This window comes from Sebastes umbrosus, chromosome 22 (genome assembly GCF_015220745.1).
Source record: "Sebastes umbrosus isolate fSebUmb1 chromosome 22, fSebUmb1.pri, whole genome shotgun sequence".
NCBI classification, from domain to species: Eukaryota; Metazoa; Chordata; class Actinopteri; order Perciformes; family Sebastidae; genus Sebastes; species Sebastes umbrosus.
The window spans coordinates 8,121,618-8,149,216 of record NC_051290.1 but is presented as its reverse complement, the minus strand read 5'-3'; the positions used below and the strand labels follow the sequence as shown (position 1 = coordinate 8,149,216).

General features: G+C 40.9%; 1 protein-coding gene and 1 long non-coding RNA gene across 2 annotated transcripts; one reads left to right on the top strand and one right to left on the bottom strand.

Moving 5' to 3' along the window:
- The first annotated feature begins 247 nt into the window (after positions 1 to 247).
- Positions 248 to 4,730, top strand: rce1a (Ras converting CAAX endopeptidase 1a). The gene is made up of 8 exons (XM_037759497.1): positions 248 to 408; positions 1,776 to 1,878; positions 2,021 to 2,104; positions 2,248 to 2,326; positions 2,520 to 2,687; positions 2,878 to 2,949; positions 3,052 to 3,114; positions 3,726 to 4,730. Exons 1-8 carry the CDS (start codon positions 248 to 250, stop codon positions 3,953 to 3,955), a joined length of 960 nt encoding a protein of 319 aa, XP_037615425.1. The 3' UTR covers positions 3,956 to 4,730.
- Positions 4,731 to 21,597: 16,867 nt separating this feature from the next.
- LOC119481974 lies at positions 21,598 to 27,278 on the bottom strand. Its single transcript, XR_005205341.1, has 3 exons — positions 27,268 to 27,278; positions 24,750 to 24,753; positions 21,598 to 21,734 (listed from the first exon to the last, which is right to left on the bottom strand). It is a non-coding gene; the product is annotated as an uncharacterized LOC119481974 (long non-coding RNA).
- Positions 27,279 to 27,599: the final 321 nt, after the last annotated feature.

Below are 27,599 nucleotides of genomic sequence, written 5' to 3'. Positions count from 1 at the left end.
CTCCAGTAGTCGAGTAGGTGGCAGTAATGCACCTCTAAGATGGTTTTGCAAACCTTCAATAAACACCAAAGAAGAAGAAAAAGCAACATCTGATGACGTCATAACAGTGCGCTGTGGAAGCTAGTCCTCCAGCTAGCAGCGTTAGGAGCTTATTGACATCTTCCTCCTCATGTTGTCGGCTGTTTCCTCCCGGTAGATGGTCCACCGACCGGCCCGGTGCCCGGTAGTCGTTAGCTAGAGGCTCGTGATGGCTGCGGACGAGTTCTCTCTGTCAGAGGAGATGAAACCCAGCAGCAGTGCTCTCTTCGTACCTCCAGACGGTCTGTGCTGGGTGTCGGTGCTCTCCTGTCTGCTGCTGGCCTGCTCTTATGTTGGCAGTCTGTACGTGTGGAAGAGCGACCTGCCCAGGTGAGACACACACAGGTAGACACAGGTATACTACATCTACCTGTCCATGTGCTGACTTGACTATGACTTATCCCCAAACTGCATGTGATCATCATAAAGTGGGCATCATGTCTGTAAAGGGGAGACTCGTGGGTATCTTGAGGTCAAAGGTCAAGGAACCCCTTTTTTCACATAGATAGATAGATACTTTATTGATCCTGAGGGAAATTCAAGTTTCCAGCATCACAGTTCCATAGTGCAAAACATGATCGTAAAAAAGTTGGAAGTGCAAAGTACAAAAAAAAAAATATACCAGATATAAAAATACAAGGAGATAAGGAAAACTGTTAAAAGTGAATATAGTGCAGAGTAACAACTGTGATACACGGCTATTAAAAAAGTGAATATAGTGCAGAAGAGACTGTTCAAAATGAGTATAGTGCAAGGTAACTCAAGGTAAAGTGCACTTTACACTGATATATGGAACAAATATTGTCCTTTTATTAAAAGTCAGGCTCTGTGGTTCACCTCTGAACTGTTTGATGGATGTGATGATAACACTGTTATTGTGCCGTTGATAAATAATGCATGAAATACCTTTAAACCATAGGTTTTCAAGTTTGATACCAGTATCTTCACTCTAGCTTTAAAACTGAGCTCACTACAATTTAAAAAAAAAAAAAAAAACACAAGTTGAATTAAAGAAATGCGTTATTATCGTGCTAACTAATATATATATATACAGTAGATAGTTCTATTCTATATTTCTATTCTTGTTAAATAATGCATTACCAATTTGCAATTAATCAGATAAACCAATTGGACTTTTGGGGTCCCTGGGGTGTCGGGGCATCTGCCGACTTTGCCTGGTAACAAACAATTATTTTCAGATTATTATTTTTTTATGATTAATCTTTTATCCATCCTTCCACCCATTTAACTTCTGCTTATCGGGGGGGGGGCCGGAGTCTATGTTTAATCTTTTTAAAAGATTAATCCATGCAAAGTGTGAAAACGACAATCCGGGGGTTGAATTACGGGGGAAGTTATGTTGCAGACTATTCTTGGTTTGGAGCTGTTGCCAGGCAACCAGCAGAGACACCAGAAAGTTACTGGTCCTGGCCAAGAAATAATCATCGGGTGGATGGGACGACATCAATATGCCAAAGTGACCGAGAATGCTCCATAGGATTAGGGAGAAGCATTAAAACGTGAAGTTTTTTTAATGGAATTTGGTGTAACATTCTGCACATAAGCCAAAGCATGTCAGGGCAGGTAGTGTTTGACTGCTGCAGGTCGTTGCTGCTCTGCTGTGCTGTGGCAGCTTGAGTTGTTTCTCCTGTCCTCTGTGCTGGTGATGATTATGGTCCTTACTTGTCCTTCCTCAGGGATCACCCCACTGTGATAAAGAGACGCTTCACCAGTGTGCTCATCGTGTCGGGCGTGTCGCCTCTCTTCGTGTGGGCATGGAGAGAATTCACAGGTGTCAGGGTGAGTCCACGTCTCAGAAACATTGACCATAACACCATTTATTCATTTGGCCGTATATGTGCTGTTGTGTCATGTTTCTGTCTGACACATTAGCTGTTGTTTTATCAGTCTGAGTCTGTCTCCTTTGACTTGTCTGTGTCAGACTGGCCCATCGTTACTGGCTCTCATGGGGATCCGGTTTGAAGGCCTCATTCCTGCTGTCATACTTCCTCTGATGCTCACCATGGTAAGGAACAAATCTTCTGTGATGATGATTCATTTCTTTAATTGCTTTTATGTGGAAAATGATCAGATATCTTTTCATAAGTAGTGATGAAAGCCACATCAGTCCAATCCAACTAAAGTTAGAACCTGTCTTGTGTGCTGTAGGTCCTGTTTCTGGGCCCTCTCATGCAGTTGGCTATGGACTGTCCCTGGAGCTTCCTGGATGGGATCCGGGTGGCTTTAGGTGAGACAGCCAACATGCTGGATTGTGTACTCTTTTGTCTCCGTACAACTTGATGCTTTAGATGGATTTGAATTGTTGTATATCCACAACTCAAAACACCACAGGAGAAAGGACTTGAGTAAAACATGTCAGTGAACTATAATGAAGTGCTTTAACCTCCTCTGTCTCTGTCTCTGTCTCTGTCTGTCTGCAGACCCGTGGTTCTGGTCGTTGTGTTTCAGCGACATGCGCTGGTTGAGGAACCAGGTGGTGGCTCCGTTAACAGAGGAGCTGGTGTTCAGGGCCTGCATGCTGCCCATGTTGGTGCCCTGTGCTGGTCCTCTCACCGCCATCTTCACCTGCCCCCTCTTCTTTGGAGTGGGTGAGTTCTGCCAGGGTCACATTTATTATATTCATTATGTTACTTGGCGCTTAAGTGAATGAGTAGTATAATTAGCGTCTATTTTATTTGATTAAAAAGGGCACCAAAGTATCAAAGTAGCACTCATGAGGACTCATGAGGTTTAGAAAGCAGCTGATTCATGTCCCTAACGTTGTCGTCTCTCCTCCAGCTCACTTCCACCACGTGATAGAGCTGCTGAGGTTCAGACAGGGGAGCCTGTCGGGGATCTTCCTCTCTGCAGGTGAGAACTGATGTGTTTAATGATGTGTCAAGAGTGTGTCAGTGTGAGATCCAGTCGTAGGAAGAAGCTGATGACTGACCATGTTTCTCTGGTCTACAACAGTATTCCAGTTCTCCTACACAGCAGTGTTCGGGGCCTACACTGCCTTCATCTTCATCAGAACAGGTAAGGAGCTTTCATTTACGTCTTACACTTAACTACAGAATTCAGTATTTTCTGTTTATACGTCCTGGCCTGGAACTGATAACGTTTGGACGCCAATACCGAACTTTAAATTTAATTATTTTCACACCAAAACCAAAGATTACTAAAGAATTTGTTCTTATAAGGGAAGAAAAACTCCTGCAACAACGTCTAGACCATTTTGGGACATGAAATATTACATTAACCCTCGAGTAGCAGTCAGCATCTGTTTCACAGTAGTGGCCAGAGGTAGGGGTGTAAATCACAAGATCACATTATGATCTTCTATCGATTCTTTGGACAACGATGCCATATTTTCAGATATCACAAAGTCTGCCACGATATGATTTCGATTCAATTCAAGGGCCTGCGATCGACATATCGATTAACTCACAAAACTCACAAAAAGCAAATAAAATATGATTTAACAATTGTATTACTGGGCTTACGTCCAGGCAATTAAATGAAAACCAAAAAAGTCACACACTGAACATGTTGTACCAAATGGTTCGTCCGAATCCAGCACCCTCCCCCCCCTTTGCTGTATACTGGTCACCTCCAGTGTGGGTGTTTCCTCTTCCTGTGTGTTACAGGTCACCTGATGGGTCCGGTGCTCTGCCACTCCTTCTGTAACTACATGGGTTTCCCAGCTGTCAGCACAGCGATGGAGCACCCGCACCGCTTCACCGTCCTCACCTCCTACCTGATGGGGGTTGTCCTCTTCCTGCTCTTCCTCTTCCCCTTCACTGACCCCTCCTTCTACGGCCTCCCCACCCCAGTGTGCACCCTCACCTCCTCCCCCAGCTCCCTGTGCCTCTCCTGATCCCTGCCCTCCCCCCCCCACCCTCCCCTCTCCACACACACACTTCTCTGCTGTTGTCACGTCACCTCCCACTGATGAAGCAGTTGAGGGTGTTTGTTTTTGCCAAGTTAGAGTTCAGGTCAGGTCATGTTTTAGACCGACAGCCATGTGGACTAAGATGCCATGGAGAGGGGAAGGCTGTAGCTGTTTTTCTACGCTCTGTGGACCGTTGATATGTTGATGCATTTCCATGACATATTCCAGTTAATCAGCTGAAGCTCTTACACAGAGTGACTCAGTTTGAATAGGTGGGTTCATGTTGCTGGGAATGAACCCAGCGACAGCCTCTGTTGGCCTGGTTCTGGTTCTAGTGTGGTTATAACACTGAAGGACAGTTCCTCCTCAGATCCTCTCTCACTGATAGATCTCATCCATATGTGATGAAGCATCATAACGTACCTTTTTGGTGTACTCACTTTTCACTCGGCCTGCTTCATCTTTTTAAAGGATCATTCTGGTTTATTACAATTTAGCTTTTATTTTCAGATAAGGTGGATGAAGTGTTCACAACCTGTCTGATAATCCACTTAACCAATAAATATGACGGCCAAAACTATGAAAATAAGACCTGAGTTGTAGAGTCCAGTTGGGTCTGGATGGGGTTATTTTGCTGCGCAACGCTTGGGTTCAGATTTGGATTTTAAAGGGGACATATCGTAAAACACTCCGTTTTCAGAGCTTGTTTACATCCATCTGGGTAGCTGGAGTGTCTACTAATCAACAAACTGTAAAATTAGACAACCCAGTCAGTTCTTTGTGGGCTGTCTGGATCAGAAAAACATGTGATTCAACAAGCCATTCAGATTTGGCTCCCCTTCCTATGTCACATACAGGCTCATTAGAATAACCAATCGGAGCAGGAGGGGGTCTTAAAGAGACAGGCGCTAAAACGGAAGACAGAGGGTGAATACAGGTATATTTAGACAGACAGTAGGAGAAAAATAATGTGTTTTTTGAACATTAAAGCATGTAAACATGTTCTAATAGAACCCCAAAACACAAGTATGAACCTGGAAATGATTCAGTTGAATCTAAAGAAGCGGGTACAGGCCTGGTTTGGCCCGTGCAGAACTCTTATCCAGTTCTAATAAACCAGAATGATCCTTTAATGCCTTTGAGCATCTCCTGAGTCACACATGGAAATCATTGACGTGTTGGAGAACCAGTTTTTCCGGTGAGAGTCACAACCCGTACAACAAATCTCCAATGGCTGCACTGCATTGTGGTCCATAGAGGCTCATAGAGATGTTGGGAGTTCTCTCTTTATGATAGTTCTGCTGTAGCTGCACTGGAGCACAGGAATGTTGGTGTGATGCTGTCTTGAAATAGGACATATACACCAGGAATGCAATCTCCTTCACCTGCAGTTGTTTTAATATTACGAGGTTGTTTTTACCCATGACATTTCATCTGGATTTCTTATTTGTTTGGACGCTGCTGTTGCAGAGAGACGTTGTGCTGGAAGAGGTCAGTGTTTTGTACGATATATAACTGGTTATTTATATACCTCTGCATGTTTCAGTGCTGGTGGTGGTTGTTTCGTTGGTGAAGCTGGGTGATGGGATAGCTTAGAGGGGGGGTTCACTGTTCATAATGGCTGAAACATACTATATGTTGGGCTGATGTAAACGCTGTCAGTCAGTCTCTGGTGCAGACTTAACCACTGCTTGATAAGGACGGTCCTTTCCTTATCAATCACATAGTCAGAAGCGGTTAAACTGCGGAGAGATGTGCTTGTATCATCCATGTATTAATATTATTATTAAGTCCGTAAAAATGCGTGACAAGTCGATTCTTTGGTCCGAACCAAATTAACAGAATTACAGGTGTGGAAGTGGCTTACAGTACAATATCTCTTTGCATTGACTTTGGTGTGAACGCAGCATAATACTTTAGAAAGCTGTCTCTTTAAACAAATCAAATCAAATTAAAATAACAAAGCAAATAAAATGAAAAACAAACAAACAAGGGAATGCAAATGTTACTTCCATGACTATGTCGTGAGAACACGCAAATGTAAATTAATTAAATTCGTCATCTGCTCATGTCCATGAAGGACCACACGGACCCCTGTGCAGACGTCCGCTTGCGTAGCCCAGCTACGCCTGTGCTAGGAAAGCAAACTTGCCACTTTTTGGCCTCCATATATACGTATGTGTACTGTATTCCACATCGCCATTTTCGACTTTTTCCTATTTTCCTGCAACAAAGGAGCTCTTCTTCTGTGAAATGCATTTGCGTATGCTGACCCCTGATTGTAGTACGTCTGGTGTCCACGGCTGTATTGTATAGTATAATCCAAAGCTTAAGGATTTTATGGGACATATTTTCCAACATTGTAATTCCTGAATTTTTGAGTTTGTGTAACCTGAAACGTCTGCGTTTGTGTATCTTTTAGTCTCACAGCTGGACATTGTTATTAGTTGTCAAACTTTTTCAAGGATCTTTTATTTTGAGGTCTTAAAATTACGAGCAAGCACTTTTTAGTGAACGTACATTGGCAGTACGGAATTGCCCAATAGTATTACATTGCAGCCTGTTTCGCAGTTATGGAGGACGGAACCTGCCAAAACTGTAGTCGGAAAATCGTGCAGAAATAAATGCACAAATAAATAAATAAATCATAAATACATTAGTAAATATATACATTTAAAAATAAATCTAAAATAATAAAAAAATGAATGCAAAAATAAATAAATAAATGCAAAAATAAATGAATAAATTAAAAAATAATAAAAATAAATGTATAAATAAATAAAAGGGAAAATTAAACAGAAGATTAAATTAATGAGGGAATTAATACAAAGATAAATAATTAAGAAGCAAATTAAAGCAGAAATATCAATTTATGTCACATTTAATCAATTAATTAATGGCTACATTTATTTTTAATATGATTTTTGCTACATTTAATTACATCTTTTTTTTATTGTGGCAGGTTTTGTCCTCCATACACAGCTGCCGTCTGCAGCGTTCTCCCTCAATACGGGACCAGTTTCAAAAATTGTTGTCCCCATTAGTCACTTAGACTCAAAAACATGGGAAAATAGGGTCCAGGTTGAAAAATTCCAAAGTTAACCTTTAACTAGTTGCCTTGTGCGACTCTGCTTCACCAGACCTAAGCAATAGTTTGTCATTAAATATCATCAAAGCCAGTTGGAAATAATAGCCAAAAGATTTCCATTTGTTCATGACCAACATTTCATTGTAGACAGTTATAGTTGTGTGCACTTGACTTCTGCGATATCTTGTAATATCCTTGTTCTCTAGAGGGGATATCGAGGTGCATCGTTGTTTTTTTTTTCTCTAAGAATGTCATTTGATTTAGCCTTTATGGAGTGATTGGCACAACCAGCCAGTTGGTGATGTTTGAGGTGCTTCTGAGAGTGACTGAAAGAACTCCAAACACTCTGTTAGCTATACTTATACTGTGAAGAAGAAGAAGTGGGCTGCTCGGGTGTTCAGCAATAAATCCTTTATGTGGGAACGTTTTTGGATCCATTTTATGTGACTGAAAGCAGTAGATTCTCTGGGTGAAACAAGGCAGTATATGTATATTAATTATCCTTGCCGGGTAATTCTTTAAGTTTACAAACCCTCAGCAGTGTGTAGTGGAACTATTGTGATGGAGTTGTACCTGAAGCTGCCAGCAGAGAGCGTCAGAGCTCTTTGTCAGGGTCAGAGCTGCTGCGACCTCGCTGAGAGGGAACTCTCCATTCTGTTCATCAGCCTGTCTGACTTCAGTCATCCGTCACTGGAAAACCAATTCACTCTAACTTATTTTCACTTTAGCTTCTACACAATTATGCCCCGACAGAGGAGATTGATGCAGAGAGGAGGAAGCCTGTGGTGAAACTCTCTCTGATGCTACTAGATACCTGTTAAAAAAGGTTGCTTCTGCCTCCCACATTGTGTTTCATTGCTCTACTATAGATTTGTTTTCTTATACCACAACCATGCTTTACAAATAAGCTATACGACAATAGTCTATAACCCTTTGCCCCAAGATGGAATTGTATTCACATATTAATGGATCATCTTAAAGAGCTGGAAGTCTAGTTATAGTTTCACAAATAGTTTTTGTGACGTGATAGTTGAAATTAGTTTTTATATTAATTCCCAGGATTCCAGTCAGTGTCAATAAGTCCCGTAAATCTGGGTATAGTTTATGTTTCGTTTTCTAAATAAAGGGTGAGGGATAAAATTAAATTAGACTATATAGAAATGATGATATACCTCAAACCTATATAAAGCCACTATGTGTAGATTTTACAATACATGTAATTATAGCATCGTTCAAATGATTCTGATGCCATGGATTTTTCTTTGTAGAAAAATTAGCCAATTCCATTGAAACTTGGCTTCAGACTTTGGCCTCTAGTTTCCTGGTGGTAAACTGACTGTGACTATGTTTATATGCACGTAAATATTCCACTCTTATTCCGAATATGACAATATAATAATATTGTGAATTTGATACGGTAAACAGCATATTCCGTATGAATATTCTGAATTAGGCTATCGGATAATTCTCTAGTTTCTCTGTGGGTGTAGCGATGTACCACAATGTATTTTGGATGCGACCACTGGTTGGCGCCAAATCCTGATATTGTCAAACGCTACACATAGTGGCTTTAAAAAATGAAAACTTCATCAATCGAATAATCATCATAGAGTAATTTTAGAAGTCTCCCACAACCTCATCCGAACCAAAAGCTGACAAATTAATATATATATTTGCTGTTATTTCTCTTTGGAGCGTTGTTTCTTAAAGGGAAACAATCATTTTCTGCAGAATTAAAAGACACATTTCCTCCAATCCTGCTAAGAAATACGGACAAATTGATTGACATTATAGAATCACATGTTCCTTTTCAGTCCCTTTTACTGATTGTTTTATCCCCCAATCAACTCATCCAAATATCTTCCTCTTGAGGCTTTTATTTTCTGTATAACTCAACGCAAATTGTTCCACCACACACTGCCCAGAAACTCTCCACATATTATTTGCAAACAGGCTGAATACTTTTTGTCTGATCTTGAGCTTTTCAGTTTCCTGTCACCGGCTGAACCTCAGACACAACCGGGGTTAGGGAAACACTAGTTTTGCCTTTTCTGCTGTATAAAGGGACAAAAGGAAACACTTGATGTTTTCCCAAATGCTGTCCTCAGCCAACAACAACACACGAGTATTTGCTGTTGAAGACGGTGAACCTGTATTAATATGCAGAGAGCAGCATCGACAGAGACTGCAGAGTCTATTTTTGCTGAGCTTTAGCAGCTCCGTTATTTTAATACACAACAACACCCAGAGGAAGAATACTTCAAATGTGCATTTTCTGAACTTTGTGAAACACGAAATAGTGAGTCAGCTGGCGACACCGAACTCCACAGATGTTTATATTGAGCACTATCTTTTGTAATCAGATCTATTTTGGTGACAGGAACAGAGTGTGCAGAAATGTGCATGTATTTTACGCTCACCGTGTCACAACGCTTGTACAATTCAAGTTAGAGACGACAGAGCCGTGTTTTAGTATGACAATCTTTTACAGAAACTTTGGAATCACTCTGCAAAAATATCTATTTGTAAATAAATAATGTTCTTTTTATAAAAAACGCTGTGTCTCTTGTGCTGTTATTGATGCATCATTAAAGTCATGTCCGTCTGTCCAGATGTTACAGGTTGTATTAATAGTTTATTTGTGATCTTTGTCTCCTTTCTCTATTTTATTATATTGTAATGAGTTTTAAGTAGGGCTGTCAATTGATTCAAATATTGAATCGCAATTAATCACATGATTGTCCATAGTTAATCGTGATTAATCACAAATTAATCACGTTTTTTATTTCTCCAAAATGTACCTTAAGGGGAGATTTGTCTAGTATTTAATACTCTTATTAACATGGGAGTAGGTAAATATGCTTGTTCTATGCAAATGTATGTATATATTTACTATTTGAAATCAATTAACAACACAAAACAATGACAAATATTGTCCAGAAACCCTCACAATATGCTCAAATCATAACATGGCAAACTGCAGCCCAACAGGCAACAGCAGCTGTCAGTGTGTCAGTGTGCTGACTTGACTATGACTTGCCATAAAACTGGATGTGATTATCATAAAGGCATGTCACAGGAGGAATGTGCATGTATGTGTCAGAGAGAAAAGTGAGAGTGCATTCATCTCCCAGGGCACGGTGTCATTAGACAGGGGCAGAAGTTATGCAGCATTCACACGACCCTTGTTTGTGTGTGGATGAAATATATGCCGAAGGAATGCCTGCCTGCTCGGATTAGACATGTCTGTAAAGGGGAGACTCGTGGGTATCCATAGAACCCATTTTCATTCACATATCTTGAGGTCAGATGTCAAGGGACCCCTTTGAAAATGGCCATGACAGTTTTTTTCCCTTGCCCTAATTATACTGTAATGCGAGTATTGTCACAGTAGCCCATCTGCTGTATGTATCCCTTTCATCGTCATCAGTTTATTGGCCCCAAGCAGTGAGAAATAAATCAATAACAGTAGTCAGTAAGCTACTCATTGCACCTGATGTAACTCAGCAGTCATTACTGTTGGATCAGGGCTGAGCATCAGCTGGTTCAGGTGTGTTAGAGCAGAGAGAAGTGGAAAATTGGCAGGTAGGGGCTCTGGAGGTCTGGAGCTGGGAACCCAGGGTCGAGGCTATAGGTTCTGAATCTGCTCTTTTGATCTATAAAATAGGATTTCACAAGGCAAACGTTGCCAGAAGAAATAAATGTTCAGACAGAATGCTGTGATATGTGTAAATAATAAAAGCAAGTCTTGTGTTTCAGGTTTTTGGGCGTCAGCTATAGTAATAATAATGGTTCAAAATGATGTAAAATTGCAGTTTCAAGACAAAAACCTTCAAATTATGTTGACCCTCAAGTTACCCTCCACAAACATGAAGAAGCTTATTGAACCCTGTGTGTGGCGCTGAGGTAGAATGATTGCCTCTAGTAAGTTCCACCAGTTAAACAAACAAAAAGCAGTATAATATATGAGGGTTAGTATATGGTCAGGGCGTGGTGCTATTTTCCTGCGTTTTGGACCTTCGCCAATCACACGTCAGTCACACAGCATCTAAAGTTGCCGTCATGTGGCTTGAATTTCACAGCTCTTGTCATATCTCCTCTTCCAGATGTACGAATTGATCTTCTCCAGTCCTGTTGGATTTTTTAAAGGCTTGCGCTCGAGAGAAAGGAAAGCTTGTGATTGACAGTCGAGAGAGCGAGGAAACAGACTAACGGAACATCTCGCTGCGTTCATTTTCACGGCATTAAAATTCAGATGGATCTCCCGACGGCAGAGGAAATCAAAAGGAGGGAAAATGTTAGCAGGGGATGCTGTTCTCTGTCTGTGCTGCTGAAGAACTAGAGGAAAATAACAGTGTTTTTCAACCTGGGTGTTATGCTGATAATTGTAGCCATTCTGACTAATAGGTCACACAGACTTTGCACTCCCGCCGTCTAAAGTCTGTTTTACTAAATTGCCTCAATTCTATAAAAAATGTAATGGCAGATAATTTTCTACAGCTGAATTCAGACAAAACAGAAGCTGGCTTTTACCTTTGTCACTTATCCTCCGTAATCTAGGTGTTTCTATGGACCAGGCTTTGACGGGCATGGTAATTGTTTCACTCCTGTTCCTACCAGCTGAGGAACATTGCTAAACTTATTCTCATTATGTCCACAGCTGAGTCGGAAATGATTATTCATGCGTTCATTTCCTCCCGTCTTGACTACGGCAATTCTCTTTTCACCTAATTCGCCTACATGTGGTCCAAAATGCTGCTGCCAAGATTTTGACCTCCAAAAGGTCTCACCCATTGTGATTTCTTTACACTGGCTGCCCATCAAATTCAGAATCCAGTTCAAGATTCTTGTGATCATGTTTTAGAGCTACTGCAGCCCGACATCAGCAGCAGGTCTCTGAGGTCCTCTGATCAGGGTTTGCTGGTTGTTCCTTGCTCCAGGCTCATGACTTTTGAGGTTGTACCCGTAGACTGTATATAGCCTAAAAAGTGGACACAGTCCAATGTCCCCCATTGGTTTGTGGACTGCCTTTTTGAAGCCTCTAGCTTGGCATCTTGGTTTTTTGCAACCAGAAGTGACAAGAGAGGGTGAAGCTAAGTACAACCGAGAACATTTTCAAGCGACAAAAAATGTTATAATTAACTTTCGTAAACTGGAAACACACTGTGAAAGGGTTAAAGTTGTAAGACGAAAACACGGACAACTCCCAGACCGGACAACGCCGTGTAGTTACCTGTCAATCACAAGGTAGCCACGCCCTAAAGCATCCCCTGCTTTATGGTCTATTTGACTCTAAATGGGACCATAATTTACTAAATGAACATCATGCTGTATTGAAGAAGACTTGAAACTAGCAATTGAGACCATAAACTCATGTTTACAATGTTTACTGAGGTAATAAATCAAGTGAGAAGTAGGCTCATTTTCTCATAGACTTCTATACAATCAGACTTCTTTTTGCAACCAGAGGAGTCGCCCCCTGCTGGCTGTTAGAGAGAATGCAAGTTTAAGGCACTTCTGCATTGGCTTCACTTCTCAGACCCCGGAGTTGCCCGCTGGTTGTAGCTACCTCCCAAACTGTGTCCCATTGGACTTAAGATCTGTGGACACTTTTAAAAAGCAGCTCAAGACACATTTATTTAGCTTTTGTTTAAGTCGTTTAGGGGTTTTTTATTGATGTTGGCATGTCTGTTATTTTGTCTTTTAGATGCTATTTTGTTGAAGCACTTTGTGACGTCTGCTCTTGAAAGGTGCTTTATAAATAAACTTAACATTAGAGATTCAGAAAATGCAAACTCCAAACATTCCAAATTTTCCAAATTTTCTAATCACGTAAATCAATTCAAACATTTGTCCGACAAAAAGAAGAAATTATCTGAGTGGGCTAGCTATCGTAGCTAGCTGCAAAGCGACTTTGGTTTGGGAAACGTGGACTCCGACAAAACATCATGGCAAGCAGCACAAACCTCCTAAAGCTTTCCAGATAATAATTTTGCATTCATGTTTTTAAACACTGCAACACAAAAATGTGGCCCCTTGGATTAGCTAAAACTGATGGCCACAGACTCATTGACATTTTCAGTCCAAAATGGCGACTGTTGTCAGAAAAGCAGCGGAGTTTCGTCTCTTTGCTTCTATACTCCTGGGTTTGCATTAGCTACAGTAACTAATCCAGGGGGCTAATATCTGTGTTTGCTGTGGTTGGACTCAGACATAAGCACTTGAAATGTATGTAAAATCAAAGTTTGTATAGAAAGCTTTAGAAAGGTCACGCTGCTTAATATCTGTTTTGCTGGCGACGCATTTCCAAAATTGCAGAGTTAGCATGAGCCACATGGACACAATTATGAGAATAAGTCCCAGGTTGAAAAATACTGTACTATATTTCTTCTGCGGAATGAATGGCTCAATGACTGCAATAAACTGCATTCCTCCATCATCCTGTCTATCATCCATCATCACCTCTAGTCTTAAATTCTCCATGCTCTCTTAATTTCCTGCTGTCCCTTTCGCCCTCGTCTCTGTTGCTTCCCTCCATCGTCTCCTCTAACTCTTCCCTCTCTCCTTTAATTCCTCATTCATTTCCTCTCCTCAATCTTTTACCCCCTCCATCTTTTCCCATCCCCCCTCTCCTCCGTCCTCTACGTCTTTATGCCCATTGTCACAATCAATCAATCAGCGTCAGTTGACCATAATCAAAAGGTAAATTTAAAATGGAGAAAATTTAAATGGCCTCAAGAGAGCATCAACCACCCAAAGAGAGGAACGTTAAACTAGGAAATTACCAATTTTATCTCATCACAGCGACTGGAAAGCTTCATCTTCTTTGATATTATCAAGCCTGGATCTGTAAGCAGGTCTTGATGAGCTGAAAGAACTAACATGACCTCCTGTTGAGAGGCTACTGACTCTCTGCATTTGTGGGACACTTTGTAAATGCATGTGCAAATAGTTCATGGTTCATTTATTGTCATTCTATAACACAGTGATTATTGTACTTCCGTGAAGTTAGGAGACTCACAAGACGATCAAAATCCAAGTAACAGAGGCTGAGATATCCTGACCTCCAATCAACCAACCACCATCTCTTCATTAGAGCCTGCCTGCCTATAAACACCAACGTCTCTCAAACTTCATACCTTTGTACCGCAGGCTTTCTGCTATAGAGAGCTCCAGGGATGACGTATTTTTGTAGGCCAACCAGGAAGTTAGCATCTCCATGGTTCCCTCGACAAAAAGCCAATGGGATTTTTCCATTATCGTATTTTACATCATAGAACAAAACGTTAAAATCTCTTCAGCTTGTGTTAACCACAGATCTTATTTCAGGCATCTAACTAAAAACCCATTGACTTCCAGACACACTTAGGTGTTTTAGGACTCAGTTGTAGTCAGCTGAGATACACATGATGACTTAGAAGTAACTAGTAACTGGAGTTATTAAATAAATGTATTGGAGTTGAAATATAAAGAATAAAATGGATATACTCAAGTAACGTTCAAGTACCTCAAATTGTACAGTACTTCAGTAAATGTACTTGATGACTTCCACCACTGTAGGATAGTAAATATAATGATATTGTACGTTTAGCGGATCCTTATACCTGATGGTCACAGACGATAAAATATCAGTGTCCTGATGAGTCTGTCCTGCGGTGTCTCTCTTTATTGGATACTAACGGTGGTGTAAATCTTCTCCGAAGGTGAGAGACGGAGGTGTTGTATCTGGGTTTTCTCTGTAATGAAACACTCCAGCTGTCCTCTCCTCATGTTATCTCTTCTTCTTCTGCACACAACATATGTGGCCCTGTGGCATGGCGTCATTCTCCTCTCCACGTTCAGCAAATAAACCCGAGCCGAGCCGCGGCGATAGCAAGCCACTTGGCAGGTTATGAACACTGTTTGGTTAACCCTCTCCCTTCTGCACAGCTCTCACTCTCTCACTGTCTCAGTATGTATAGACACAAATATACACACAGGCTCTATCTAACATGTGAGTACAGTCCTCTCTCTATGTGATTACATACCACCGCCAGCCGGGGTTCAAGCTTGTTATTCTATCTGCTGTGAAGGCTGATAACTCCTTTGTCCAGGACACACTGTAGGACAACGCTGAACAGTCTGAGGTGTGAAAGACTGTGTAGAGAGTGGAAAGGACAGGAGGAATGTGCATGTATGTGTCAGAGAGAAAAGTGAGAGTGCATTCATCTCCCAGGGTTCAGTGTCATTAGACAGGGGCAGAAGTTATGCAGCATTCACACGACCCTTGTTTGTGTGTGTTTAGCCACGAGGATGAAATAAATGCTGAAGGATTGCCTGCCTGCTTGGATTAGACTCCTCATTCCTCCTCTGTGTTCATGGTTGCAACAGGGCAGACGAGGAATGTGGGTCTGATTTATCTCTTGTAGGAACCATCCCATAGTTTTGGAACTCAACATCAAATGAGAAGATCTGTGTAGTTTTGATTTCTGTGTGCCGAGCACCAGATTGGAAGCAGGGGGAACAAGGGCGTCGATTTCATTTCAACATTGGAGGGGATACAGAAGTGGATAAAATTCATGGAAAGTTTGAGCATCAAACACTTCACTTCGTGCATTCTGGTGAATTTTTATGCATCGATTTATGATGGAAATGTCCTTATTTTAAGGCTGTCAAAGTTAACGCGATAATAATGAATTACGCCACTGAATTCTTTAACGCATTAATGCAACTTGTGATTTCAAAGCCAAGATTAGCATCATATGAACTTATAAAACCTAAAGAATCCATTGGTGCCAACCATGTCATTCTAGCTTGTCGCAAAGGAGGTTAAATAACACTCCAAACTTAGGCTACATTTTGGCGAGGAAAAACTGTCATGGCCATTTTCAAAGGGGTCCCTTGACCTCTGACCTCAAGATATGTGAATGAAAATGGGTTCTCTGGGTACCATAGGTAGCCATAGATCAACAGAAATGCAAAAATGACAATTCTTTGTTTGAAGGGGAGTCGTTGTGGAGGCAATTTCTGTAAAGAAGGACTCAAAAATCAAGAGAAAGTCTTTTAAAGGTTTAATAAACACTTGCAAGTGGGCAAACAACCATCAACATAAATGTTCAGGGCTGAGATCCCTGAAGCTCTCCGCTTCGTGACATTTATACCCTTGCGTGCAGGCTCACAGTCGTATATCTCACATTGTCTGTCTGACTGACACTTCTGTCGTTTTTAGGGTTACTTGTCCTCAAATAGGCGCTACAAGTTCATTGACTAGGTGACCGACACCGAAACAGAAATAGGCCTTAAGGGCAATGAGTGTCACCTGTCATGACCTTAGGAATGTGCACGTTTGTATTTTTCCAACACAGTCGCACTGTCACTATTTCTTGTTGAACAACGGTCAGGTGCAGTGAATGTGTGCAGCTTTTTTCACAGCGAGGTTGTCAGCTTTGATATCATCCTGGGAACAGTACTGTAGAGGTCGACACCAAGGGCAGGCAACATAAAGTTCATCTGGATTAAATAAATAATTCCTGAAATGCACTGAGTAGCATGGCCAGATGATGAATGACACTTCCTTTACTTTAGCGTGGAGGCATATGTCATATTCATAGACTGAGGTCTCAGGTTGCATTAGCAAAGCAAACAGCTTGGGGGGTGCTCCTGGAATAACATCATCAAGTGGTTCGGAAAGTGTGATCTGACCTTTCACCCCTGTCACTGCAGCAGCCAGGCGTCCCTCTGAACTGGGGGCTGTATGGAATTGCATTCATGCTAATTTAATTTAGAGAGAATCCGCGCTCCGGTATGCAAGTAAAGATGACCTCGACCCCCTCATCTCTGGGGTTGATTCATCGTCTTAACAGGAAGTGCCTCTGCTGGATTCCTGCTGCTCAGATTGTGGGGGCTGCTAACTTGTGAGTTAAGGTATAGGCCAAACAGTTGGAGAACTATGCAAAATGTGTAATTCCACTGATCTCAGGAGGCGCTGAGCACATAAACGCACAAGACGAGGCTTTCCTCAACAACCTCGCAGAGTGGTAATTTAATCCTCCGGTCTAAAAGGAAGGATAGTGGAAGCTTTATTAAGATCCAAGCAGCACTGTGTTACAACACTATCAGCTTTCTGCACAGTGCTGGAGGTCTTCTGTAAGTACATACAGTATGTCTCAGTGGAACATTAGTGGAAAAGGTCAAGGACCAAGGAGTCCCTTTCCCCAGTGAGTACATCCATTGTGACGCATCTGCACATAACTGGATCAACAACTACATCTGTTCTGATTATCAGGGAAGCAATAATTCACTGTTTATTACCCCATTTAAAAGTGAAATATGTAAAATCTTGCTAGAAGTTTAGTTTAAAACATTAAAAAACCCTAACATTATCAACGGGATGTGAAGAGGTTACAGACGCCTTTGTATTGTGTTTAGGGGTGTCGCAATATACCGGTATTGACGATAACCGTGATGTATTTAAAAATTAAATATTGATATCATGCTAATACACATATGATAATATCATGTAAATAATTCAGCACCTTTTAAATTATTTTATATATATACAGTCATGGTTACAGACTCTCTCTCCACCTCCCCACACACATTTTGAACGTAATTAATTTACCAAAATAAGAGAAAAAACACACAATAAACAAAGTTAAAAATGATAGCATTATTATTTTTTTTTTTCAAATTTTCTAAAGATATCGCAATAATATACTCTTGTGAATTCTTTTGGCAACAATAACCATGTAGTGAAAATATGATATTGTGACAGCCCTTATTGTGTTGCCGAGATATCTACTGAATGAGCATGCCCAAGTACGTTTTGATAGTTTGGTTATTGGATAAAATCAGTGACAGAAATGAGAAAACTACTCATATTTTCGTTTCATCCTCCGCGCCACCAGGAGACTACTTCTGTCACTTTGGATTCAATCCAATAGACAAACTATGAAAATGCAAACACACGTACAGCTCTCAGTTAGTGACACAGTAAACACACAGATGGCTAACGTAGTAAACCATAGGCCGACGCCACACGTGAAGATTATAAGATAGCTGTGTTATTTTGACTGACTCTCAGAGTTTCAACAGATTGGTGGAATTTAGCGTATTCTTGAACTGCTTTTAGTTAGTCGTTTTTTAAACTTTAAGACATGTTCAAGAAGTATAAAAATACTGTTTTTGAGATATGGTTTTTCAACAAAAAACCTTAAAATTACATTTCCTTCTCCTACATTGAAAAATCCAAAATCTATGCTTCATTTTAAAAAGACTGCTGGACACAAGATGTCTCCGACACTGGAGGCTTCAAGTTTCCAGGTGACATATTGCTTCATGATTGGCTGCAAAAAAGTTGTGATGTCATAAATCCTGCTGGTACAGTACGTACTCGTGTTAAACTGAGATTTAAAGTGAGTACAGAGAAACTTTCCTCCTTCAGCAGATGAATGTGAAAACAAACTCTGCAATGAAAAAAATAAAATGAAAGAAAATTGACTAGAGGGAGACTTTAAGCATTCAACCGAATTAACCTTTAGTAACCAAGGTCACCGGAGCTCAGTCCTCACATTAACAGAAGTCCACAGCTCATTTTACCCAGGGCCCATCCGGTGTTTAATCTGGCGCTGGTGATTCATTGTAAGCTTTTCTGAAGTGGTTGGCACCAAGAGAGGAGCTCTGCCACCTCACTTCCATAGTCACTCTCACCATTATTTGTTATTAGACCAAGACGTGAGCTGTAATCAGCTGAATAAAGCTGAAAGCAGCTCAGTGTTGGTTTGTGATTCCAGACACGAGGACGACCCGGCGCTGTAAGACAGATGGAATCTCTTTCAGCACCGTAGCATCGGTCTCATCTTTCATTGTTATCGTTCATCAGCTACACTGCTGGCCTGTTGCAGAGCATGACAGCGGTGATAAGATTCATGGGAGCCCATCTTTATGAAACACAATGTTCTCCACCTGTCATCGCTGATATCACAGCCTGACAGCCTTGAAACACTGAGTGTTTTTTTTTTTGTCATTGTGCTTTGGCTTTTATTCCAGATGGTTGTCTGCTGTTAACAAAGTGGCAGCTTAACAATGAAGGTGCTTGACAATGCATCTTTGTATTGATGCGTGTGTGACTGAGTGACTAAAAGCTCCAATGAATTTCAGATGGATTCAGAGACCTTTCAGCATCCTCATGTCACGACCAGTGCTTGAGGTAGAAACAAATAAGTGCTAGTACTCTCTTATTTGGACTATGCATCTTCTATAGTAGGCCTATAATATTCCAATAATGTTCCAACTGAAATATTATAGGGTTAAGGTGGTGTGTTTGTATATAGTGTTAATAGTTAAAGTGCTTTCCTGTGTTATTTGTAGCATCGCTCTATAATATATTATAGGATGTCTGTGGACTGGAATCAGCACCATCCATCCAGACAGGCAGGTCTAAATGCAGAATGAGGTGTGGGAGCTCTTCGTTCAGGTTTTAGGAGCAGTGTTCCAGTCAGGATGCTCGAGAGACACATTCTGAATTTATACACTAAATAAAGGATACTAGGAGATATTGGGTTTGTAGGTCCTCCCTCAAGAAAATGTGAAGGTTTTTGTACTAAAACTATGTGATTTTACATCATTTTGGACCGTTATTATTACTATAGATAACAAAAAAAAAATGAAAGACATAACTTACAATAGTCGAATAATGATTTTATTATTTACACATATCATAGCCCTCGTTCTGAATTTAATTCTTCTGAAAATGTTTGCCCTGTAAAATCATATCCTATAATTCAAAAGAGCAGACTTAGAAAACTATAAAATAATGTTGCATTAAATATATTTATTCACAACTAAAAATAGTTATTACGAACAGTTCTCTAATTATTTTACAAAAGGGACGTGAAGGACGTATGGTATCGATAAATTACAGCAGAGTCGTTCTCTTGTTTATGCTCATACTGCTTAAGCGCACAAAAACGCTGGCGCTGTGACGTATGATTATGAATCTCCCAGACCACCTGATATGGAGAGGGCAGAAAAGAGTACCGGCAACTTGTGAGAAGTGACGCTACCCAAGAAAAAGTCACGCAACGCCAAAGAGTTCTGATGTGGTTTCGCCAGACAGGGCCGGCTTAAGGCCTAGGCCATATAAGCGGTCGACTATAGGACGCCACCTTCTTGGGGGGGGCTGGTCGCCCTCATTTTCAAAAATGGATTACTAATAATTAGTAAACATTATATTATATATTCATATTTTTGTGATGCTCAGCACGACTGTCAACAACTTATTTTTAGTGCTTTTTCCTACGAATGTCTAGCAACACGTGACGCACAATTTCCTGTCTAGTCTTTTCAAAATAAAGCTGCTTAGTTAGGTTTAGGAATAGATCACTGTTTGGGTTAAAATAACTCCTGAAGTGCTGTAACTTATGTACGGGAGTTACGTGACAAATAAATCAACTCTGATTTTGGTGGTTTCGCACGGGACATGAACATCTGGGTGAAAGTCCTGTGTTTTTTTTATCCACCCATCCACCCCGACGTCCTCCCTACACGGAGTTTGCCACTCTCTATACTTCCCGGTACAATGATGTGGATTACATACGAATTAATTTCATGCTGACCATCACGAAAAAAAAGTGAAAATTGTGTCTGTGTAGACGAATCAATACTTTAAATTCCGTTAATATTTCACAAGCTGTTGTGCGACTGGGCTGCTCTTTCATTCTTTACATCTTTTTTTCATCCCACTTGTAGCTATAGGCACTAACAGAAAGGCGGTGCCGTGCTAAGCGCCACTTCTCACATGAATGAGATGATGTGTTTTTTCAGAGGTATCTGGTGGACACAGGCTAAGACAGTGTGTACATGGCCGTTATCAGCCTCCCTTTCAACTTTATCTGTGTGTTTCATCATGACTCCTCTGCTTTCATCTCTCCATCACTCTGGTCTCTTATCGTCCGTCTCCTCCCTCTCAGCAGCAGGCTTCCCCCCGGCCGGCTTTTCTCATATTAAATCCAGCAAAAAAAGCTTTATAATATTCACATTACAACTGAACATACAGCAAACCTCATCATGCAGCACTTTATGCAGGAATAAGCTGTAATCCAAACACATTTGCCTTTAGGTTTCCCTTTGTACAGCTGATGTGTGATTGTGAAATGGCAGGGGTCAAAATCTGCTCTGTATTATGTTGTAGATAAAGAACCAAACAGACGCCCCCCACACTGTGATGTATGTGCCTCCACCACCCTCCCTCCCTCAGGTCCTTTCAGACACATAATGGCACTGCAGCCACATCAATGTATTTTTTCGAGCTGTTGTTTTTGTCATGAGTGCTTTCACACAGAATATGAATATTAAAGGGCAAAAAGGTTAATTTCTTTTTCGTAACGAGATCGATCTTTCTGAGCTTTCGCACCTCTAATCAAGGCATCAACCAATCACGTTGTGAACGGACTTATTCCAACACAATCTCACGGATATTCATGAAATAGTCACAAAATTGAATCTATTCGATTCATGTACATAGACACACAAATTTCCCTTTTTTTTCGTGACACTCCGCACGACTTTCAACAAAGTATTTTTCGTGCTTTTTCCTACGAATGTCCAGCAACAAGTGACGCACGTGTTAATTTCCGCTCCAGTATTTTCAAAATAAAACTACCTTGTTAGGTTTAGGAATAGATCGACTTGTTTAGGCTGATGGTACGTGTCCACAGGGGCTTTTTTTATCGCGAGGGGACGCGACGCTTCCCAACATTGGACGCTTGGTGTGCTGTCCCTAGAAACAAGGCACTCGGCTCCTGATTGGACGAAAGCTTACCCGCCGTTGGCGGCTGCTCCCAGCTTTCAAACCGGAACCAGTATGGAGGCTCGTTTGGAAACTTTCTTCTCTTATTTCACGTAAATAGTTCACTGAAATGTGTTTCTGAAAACATTTGAGGCGAGAAATAACCCATGCAGTTGATGAATCTGTCTTTAATTTGGATCGACAACGTTTATTTTAAAAGATCCTTGTGAGTTTCGAGAGGCGGCGAGTCGCGTCGGACGCCCGTGATTTGCATAAAGTAGACGAGCCCTCAACTTTATGCAAATGAGGAGCGGGCGTCGTGACGCCTAGTCTCTCGAATCGCGACGCCACGCTACCAGAATGCATTGTGCGGCTGCTTACATAGACAATGAATGTGGAGCGTGGAAAGCACGGAGCCTGTGGACACGTACCATTAGGCAACAAACTACGTAGTTAGCTTTAGGGAAAGATCGCGGTTTGGGTTAAATTAACTCTAGAAGTGCTGTAACTGAAGTATGGAAGTATGATGTTGAGCAGGTCTAATGTTTAATATGTTCACCGTCTTAGTTTAGCGTGTTAGCATGCTACAATTTGCTAATTAGCATAATAATGAGGCTTATGGGAATGTCTTGCAGGTATTTGGTCCTAAACCAAAGTTTTGAACAAATTGATATTTGCACCTGATGATAACGCTAGACGAAAAGTCAGAGGATCACCAAAGTTATTAGGCTGCAATTCATCCTGAGGGGAATCTGAAGACTGAGTCTGAACCAAATATCATGGCAGTCAATACTGCAAATCCACCTGGGGAGTATTGGCTATACTTTTTCATCCTTATTGCCATCTATAACTTTACTTCGAAAAATCCGGCTTTTGTAAAGTCTTTGACAAAAAAAGATGTCAGCAATATAAAAATCCTTTTTTCTTTTCGAGAACGTCTTGACATAAATCTGTTTCATGAAGATATACTACTGCCAAGTACACACTTCAGGGATCTGTGAAATGTGACTGCGCATATCTCAAACTCCTAATCCAACCACATTGTACACTACTGTAGTGAATGTATTTTTGAATCTAGATTGTCTGTGAAGAGGACCTAATTTCCATATTCAGATTAAAATATAGGAAAAAAATATTTCTCCATCTTATTTCTAGAAAGTGTAAAGTGCATTTCCATATAAATCAGAATGTAAAGTCTTGTCAACAACAACCAACAATCAACTGAAGCGACCATCATACAACATGATCCTGTATGAGTAATCCAATTTGAAAACAAATCAGTGGAAAGATATGCTTTTAATGGTCTTTCCAGTTGTAAACAGCTGGGACCTGGTCCCTGGTGACGAAACAGCTGGCTCTGGCTCCTCACTTCATTAAGGAAGATGCAACTAGACACATCTGCATTCATTAGCTGCTCTGTGTTCCTTGTGATCCTGCTGTGGTCTGGTTTCTGTGTTCTAAAGGCCTCCTCTCCGTCATCCATCACTGGGATTATGCAAGCCGAGGCATTTAAGTCTTAATGAGTCACACTAATGAAAGTAGATTAACCATTATGGTGAACAAAAAGGCAGTGATGGCTCCTGGGTCTTTTCCAAAGGCTCGGTTAGGTAAAAACCTACAGATGTTGCCTTCATTAATCTGCTTTGCGGAACTGTTATTTGTTGTGGAGGAGGTCTTTCTTGGAGTGGACAAAACACGTTTTGCTTGAGCAGGATCTGAAAAGATGTTTCACATTTGTTAACAATCCAAGTTGATTAAGCTGATTGATTTAAGTTTGTACCTGAGCTGCCGTGTCCTGCCAAGACAGGCCACACATGATGGAGATGAGTCATACTTTTCACATCTCGTAAAAGGCTAAATATCCCTTTACTTTCCTCCGGAGGTGAGCTGTACAGCTTTGTGTCACATTTCATGACACAATTTCAATTATAGCTGCTGTGCAGATGTGGGTCGGGGTTAGGATGGTCCATCATCATTAACCCTTTAAGGCATTAGTATGTGTGTTCTGCCTCGATCACGTCTCAAACTCACAACCTCAGACACCATTCAATTCAATTCAATTTATTTTTATATAGCGTCAAATCATAACTGAGGTTGTCTCGAGACGCTTTTCATATAGAGCAGGTCTAGACTGTACTCTATAATTTAGAGACCCAACAAGAGATCCCCCATGAGGATGCACTTGGTGCGACAGTGGCAAGAAAAAACTCCCCTTTAGCGCGTAGAATCCTCGGGCAGAACCAGACCTCGAGCAGAACCAGACCATCTGCCTCAACCGGTTGAAACAAGGGCAAGTCATTATGTTGAGGAGCTTACTGCCCGGGAGAAACCTCCGCTTCACACTATGACTTCACACTATGACTGAGGCGATTGTCAGGGTTGCATGTGAAGGAAGCTTTCAAACTAGTTTCAAAAATTCTGTTTTCAAGACAAAATTCTCAGAATTTGCGTACTTCATCTAAACAACACGGAGATGTCAGTAATTTATTTTAATAAAGATTGATTGCTCCATAAGCAGCATATTTGTCCACTCTCATGGTGATAAGAGAATTAAATACTTGACAAATCTCAACCTTAAGGTACATTTTGAACAGATAAAAAAATGTGTGATTAATTTGAAATTAATGCGATGATATGCAATGATAATGTGATTAATAGACATTATATATTAGCCCTAATTTCCTCATATTTGAAATATAAAAATATATCATAAAAATAATCTGTAATAGGTTTGCTTTGTTCATGTCAAGTTATTTTACTGCACAATTTTTTTTTGGGTAATAAAAGGGAAAATCACATCAAACTGTAACACATAGAAAATATCCTCATCCCTAAACCCAACATTTTTTAGAGATTTGCTGAAATGTTCAATGTAATCCTGTTCAGGATGACCCTGACTATCACCATGTAACATCTGAAGTAACTTTACTATCTTGCTCCGAAATAAGATGAAAAGTTGGCAGCCCGGTGTGCTGCAGATGTGTCACGACTGAACTGTCAGTAGGTGATAACTTTTGTTCAATAAGTTCCAACAGAAGCACTTTCCCACACTCAACACATGAAGGTGTTGAAGGGGATTAATCAAACTGAGGATGCCAGAAACCCTCAGTTTGTTTAGATCCTCAGCTGTGGCTGTGAGTCCTGTTGATGTGATCTCCATGGGACTTCGTGTTTCCCATTCTCCTCCTTGGCCCCTCGGGGTGACGGGTACAACTTGTTCCCACTCAGCCGGAGCATAAGCAGCTATTTATAGAGCGTACAAAGGTCCAGACATGACTACTGGTGCTGCAGAGCGGAGGAGTTTTAGCTAAAAGTGGCTTAGGGAGCAAGTGAGGTCAACTCCTTAAGGGATGAAGAGGACACCCATTTTTCCTCCCTCACTTTGTCATCCTCTCCCATAAGAGACCCTCTCTCGCTCTCAGCCTTCCTCCTCTCCCTCCATCCGGATGAGAAATACAGCTGAGAAACAGTGAAACCGCAGCCTTGTCATCCTCTCCAGAGATTAGCTCGCTCTTGTTTTTGTTTGTTCTCCCTCCTTCCACTCCAGGCGTTTTATGAACATGAAATATCCAGCATATTTTCTCGGCCCAAGTGCCCTGCAGTGGATCACAGGCTTTAGAGAATGTGGCTGATTGCAGGGTCTTAATCTTTAATCAAACGGTCTTTATTTCCCCATTTAAGGCCGAGGCGCTGTGAGTGAAATGCGTCTAGCTCCACAGCTCCGTCTCTAATGCTGAATCCCTTTGACTGCCGATGTAGACGTGATGATCAATCATTTGATTTAGCCTGGAGACTATGTTTGGAAAGGTTAATATCAAGTTGAGCTAATTTTTCTGTCATGTGATATAGAAGAATTTCCGCATTATCTCAGGGTCTGTTGAGGCCTGAGTAAGCAACCCTAATGAAGATAAATAATGTTTCCCTGATAATGCTTTGACTCAAACTCATAACTTATTCTCTACTGGAATACTGCTGGAATCACCATATTTAGTGATAGCAGTGACTCTGATGTCCATAAATCAGGTCTCATTATCATCAGATTTAGTCTTTGAGTATCAAAGGTGACAGTTATACATCCAGCCCTGACTCCCAAAAATGACGTTCCCATACAACTAAATTGCATTCTCAATTACGTTTGGAAGGAAACATATTCTGTTGTTGATAAAATTTGTCTTTTACATATCAGAAATTCCTTTGTAAGTCTGCGGACGGCCACAGCGAGTGACGTAGCACAACGAGCGGATGTGAATGAAAATATGTTGAATAAAACGTTATAATAACGGGTATCACAAGCGAGAAAGTCCACTACTGGTGGGCGGAAGAGGAGGTCGATGGGTCCAATAAACACAGACTTTGCCCCAGGAGACCAGTGTCTTGTGTGAAACGTTTTTGTTTTGTTTTTAAGTATTTTTAAGACAAACCATAATGTTTTTTTAATAAGCTTAACCGGTAGTTTTGTTGCCTGAACTTAACGAAGTAGTTTTGTTGTGTTTTCGTTTTGTTTTGTTTCCATTTACAACGTTAATCACATGTTTAAAACTGTTTAAAACTGCGACCGTAATCCGGGAGAAAATACGTTTCCCTCAAAACATATTTTGGTTATACTGTTTGGTTGTATGGGAACGTCATTTTGTGGGACACAGGGTTGATACATCCTTGGCAGTTCAAAAAATTACAAAATGAAAAGTCCATTTCACATTCAACATTATCATCATTATCATTCAACACAGGTGAAAACAATACCAGCATGGCTGTCGCGGCTGGTAATGATTCGCAGTACATCTTAACATCATGTATCTGCCTGAGTGTTCACCGCAGGAAGTGTGTCTCTCTGTGCCTGTCTGTGTATTTGCATCAGTTTTGGGTTCAGTTTTAGAGGATGTCCACTAAAATGCAGACAGATGTAGTTTGTGCTCTTGTCACGAGCAGGTCTTACTCTGCCCTTTAATTAAATGTCCATGAAAGCACACTGACGCCAGACAACAACATCTTGGGGTCTTCTTATTAACACCTGGAGAGCTGACTCACTTTGGAACGCTGGCTTCATGAGCTCTTCATTCTCTCTGTCCTCAAACGGTCTGTCGACAGGTTTAGAGGTCACATCCTGTCACTATGTGGGAGGCTGCAGCTTCAAATGAAAACCCCTTTTAAAGAACACGCTGACATTCGTGAAAACACGTTTGCCTTCTTCTTTTCACAGAGCCAGATGAGAAGATCAGCTTCATCTCTGTGAGTCCAGAACAGAGAGACTGTAGGTCCTTTACTGTGGATTTAGTGGTTGGTGGTTGAAGGACTGAAAGAGGGAGGCTGTGTTCACAAACAAGTCCACCGCCACTGGTGGAAAACTTTGAAAAAAACATAATTTTGACGCAAAATGGCACAAGCGGGTCCTGCCACTTCCTTCCACTTTTCTATATTTTGACGTGATAAACAACATGTGACGGCATCAAAACCTGTCAAACACAGCCGAGAATGGTGTTGAAATAGACAACGAGTTGGCCAGCTGACTTGTTTAGCTAAATGGGTTGTTTGTAGGTCAGCATGATGGACGTCATGATGACACTTTACATTAATCAGAGTATGCACGGCTGCATGTAAATGGGAATATTAGTGGAATGGTCATGTCCCACAGACATGTAAACAACTTAGTGGGAATATTGTCTTTTTCTGAATTGCAAAGTGCAAAAAACTGAATATTTGATGCATGTAAATATAGTCATTGTCACTCGTTAACATGCTGACATTAGCATTTAGCTCTAAGTACCACTGTGTTT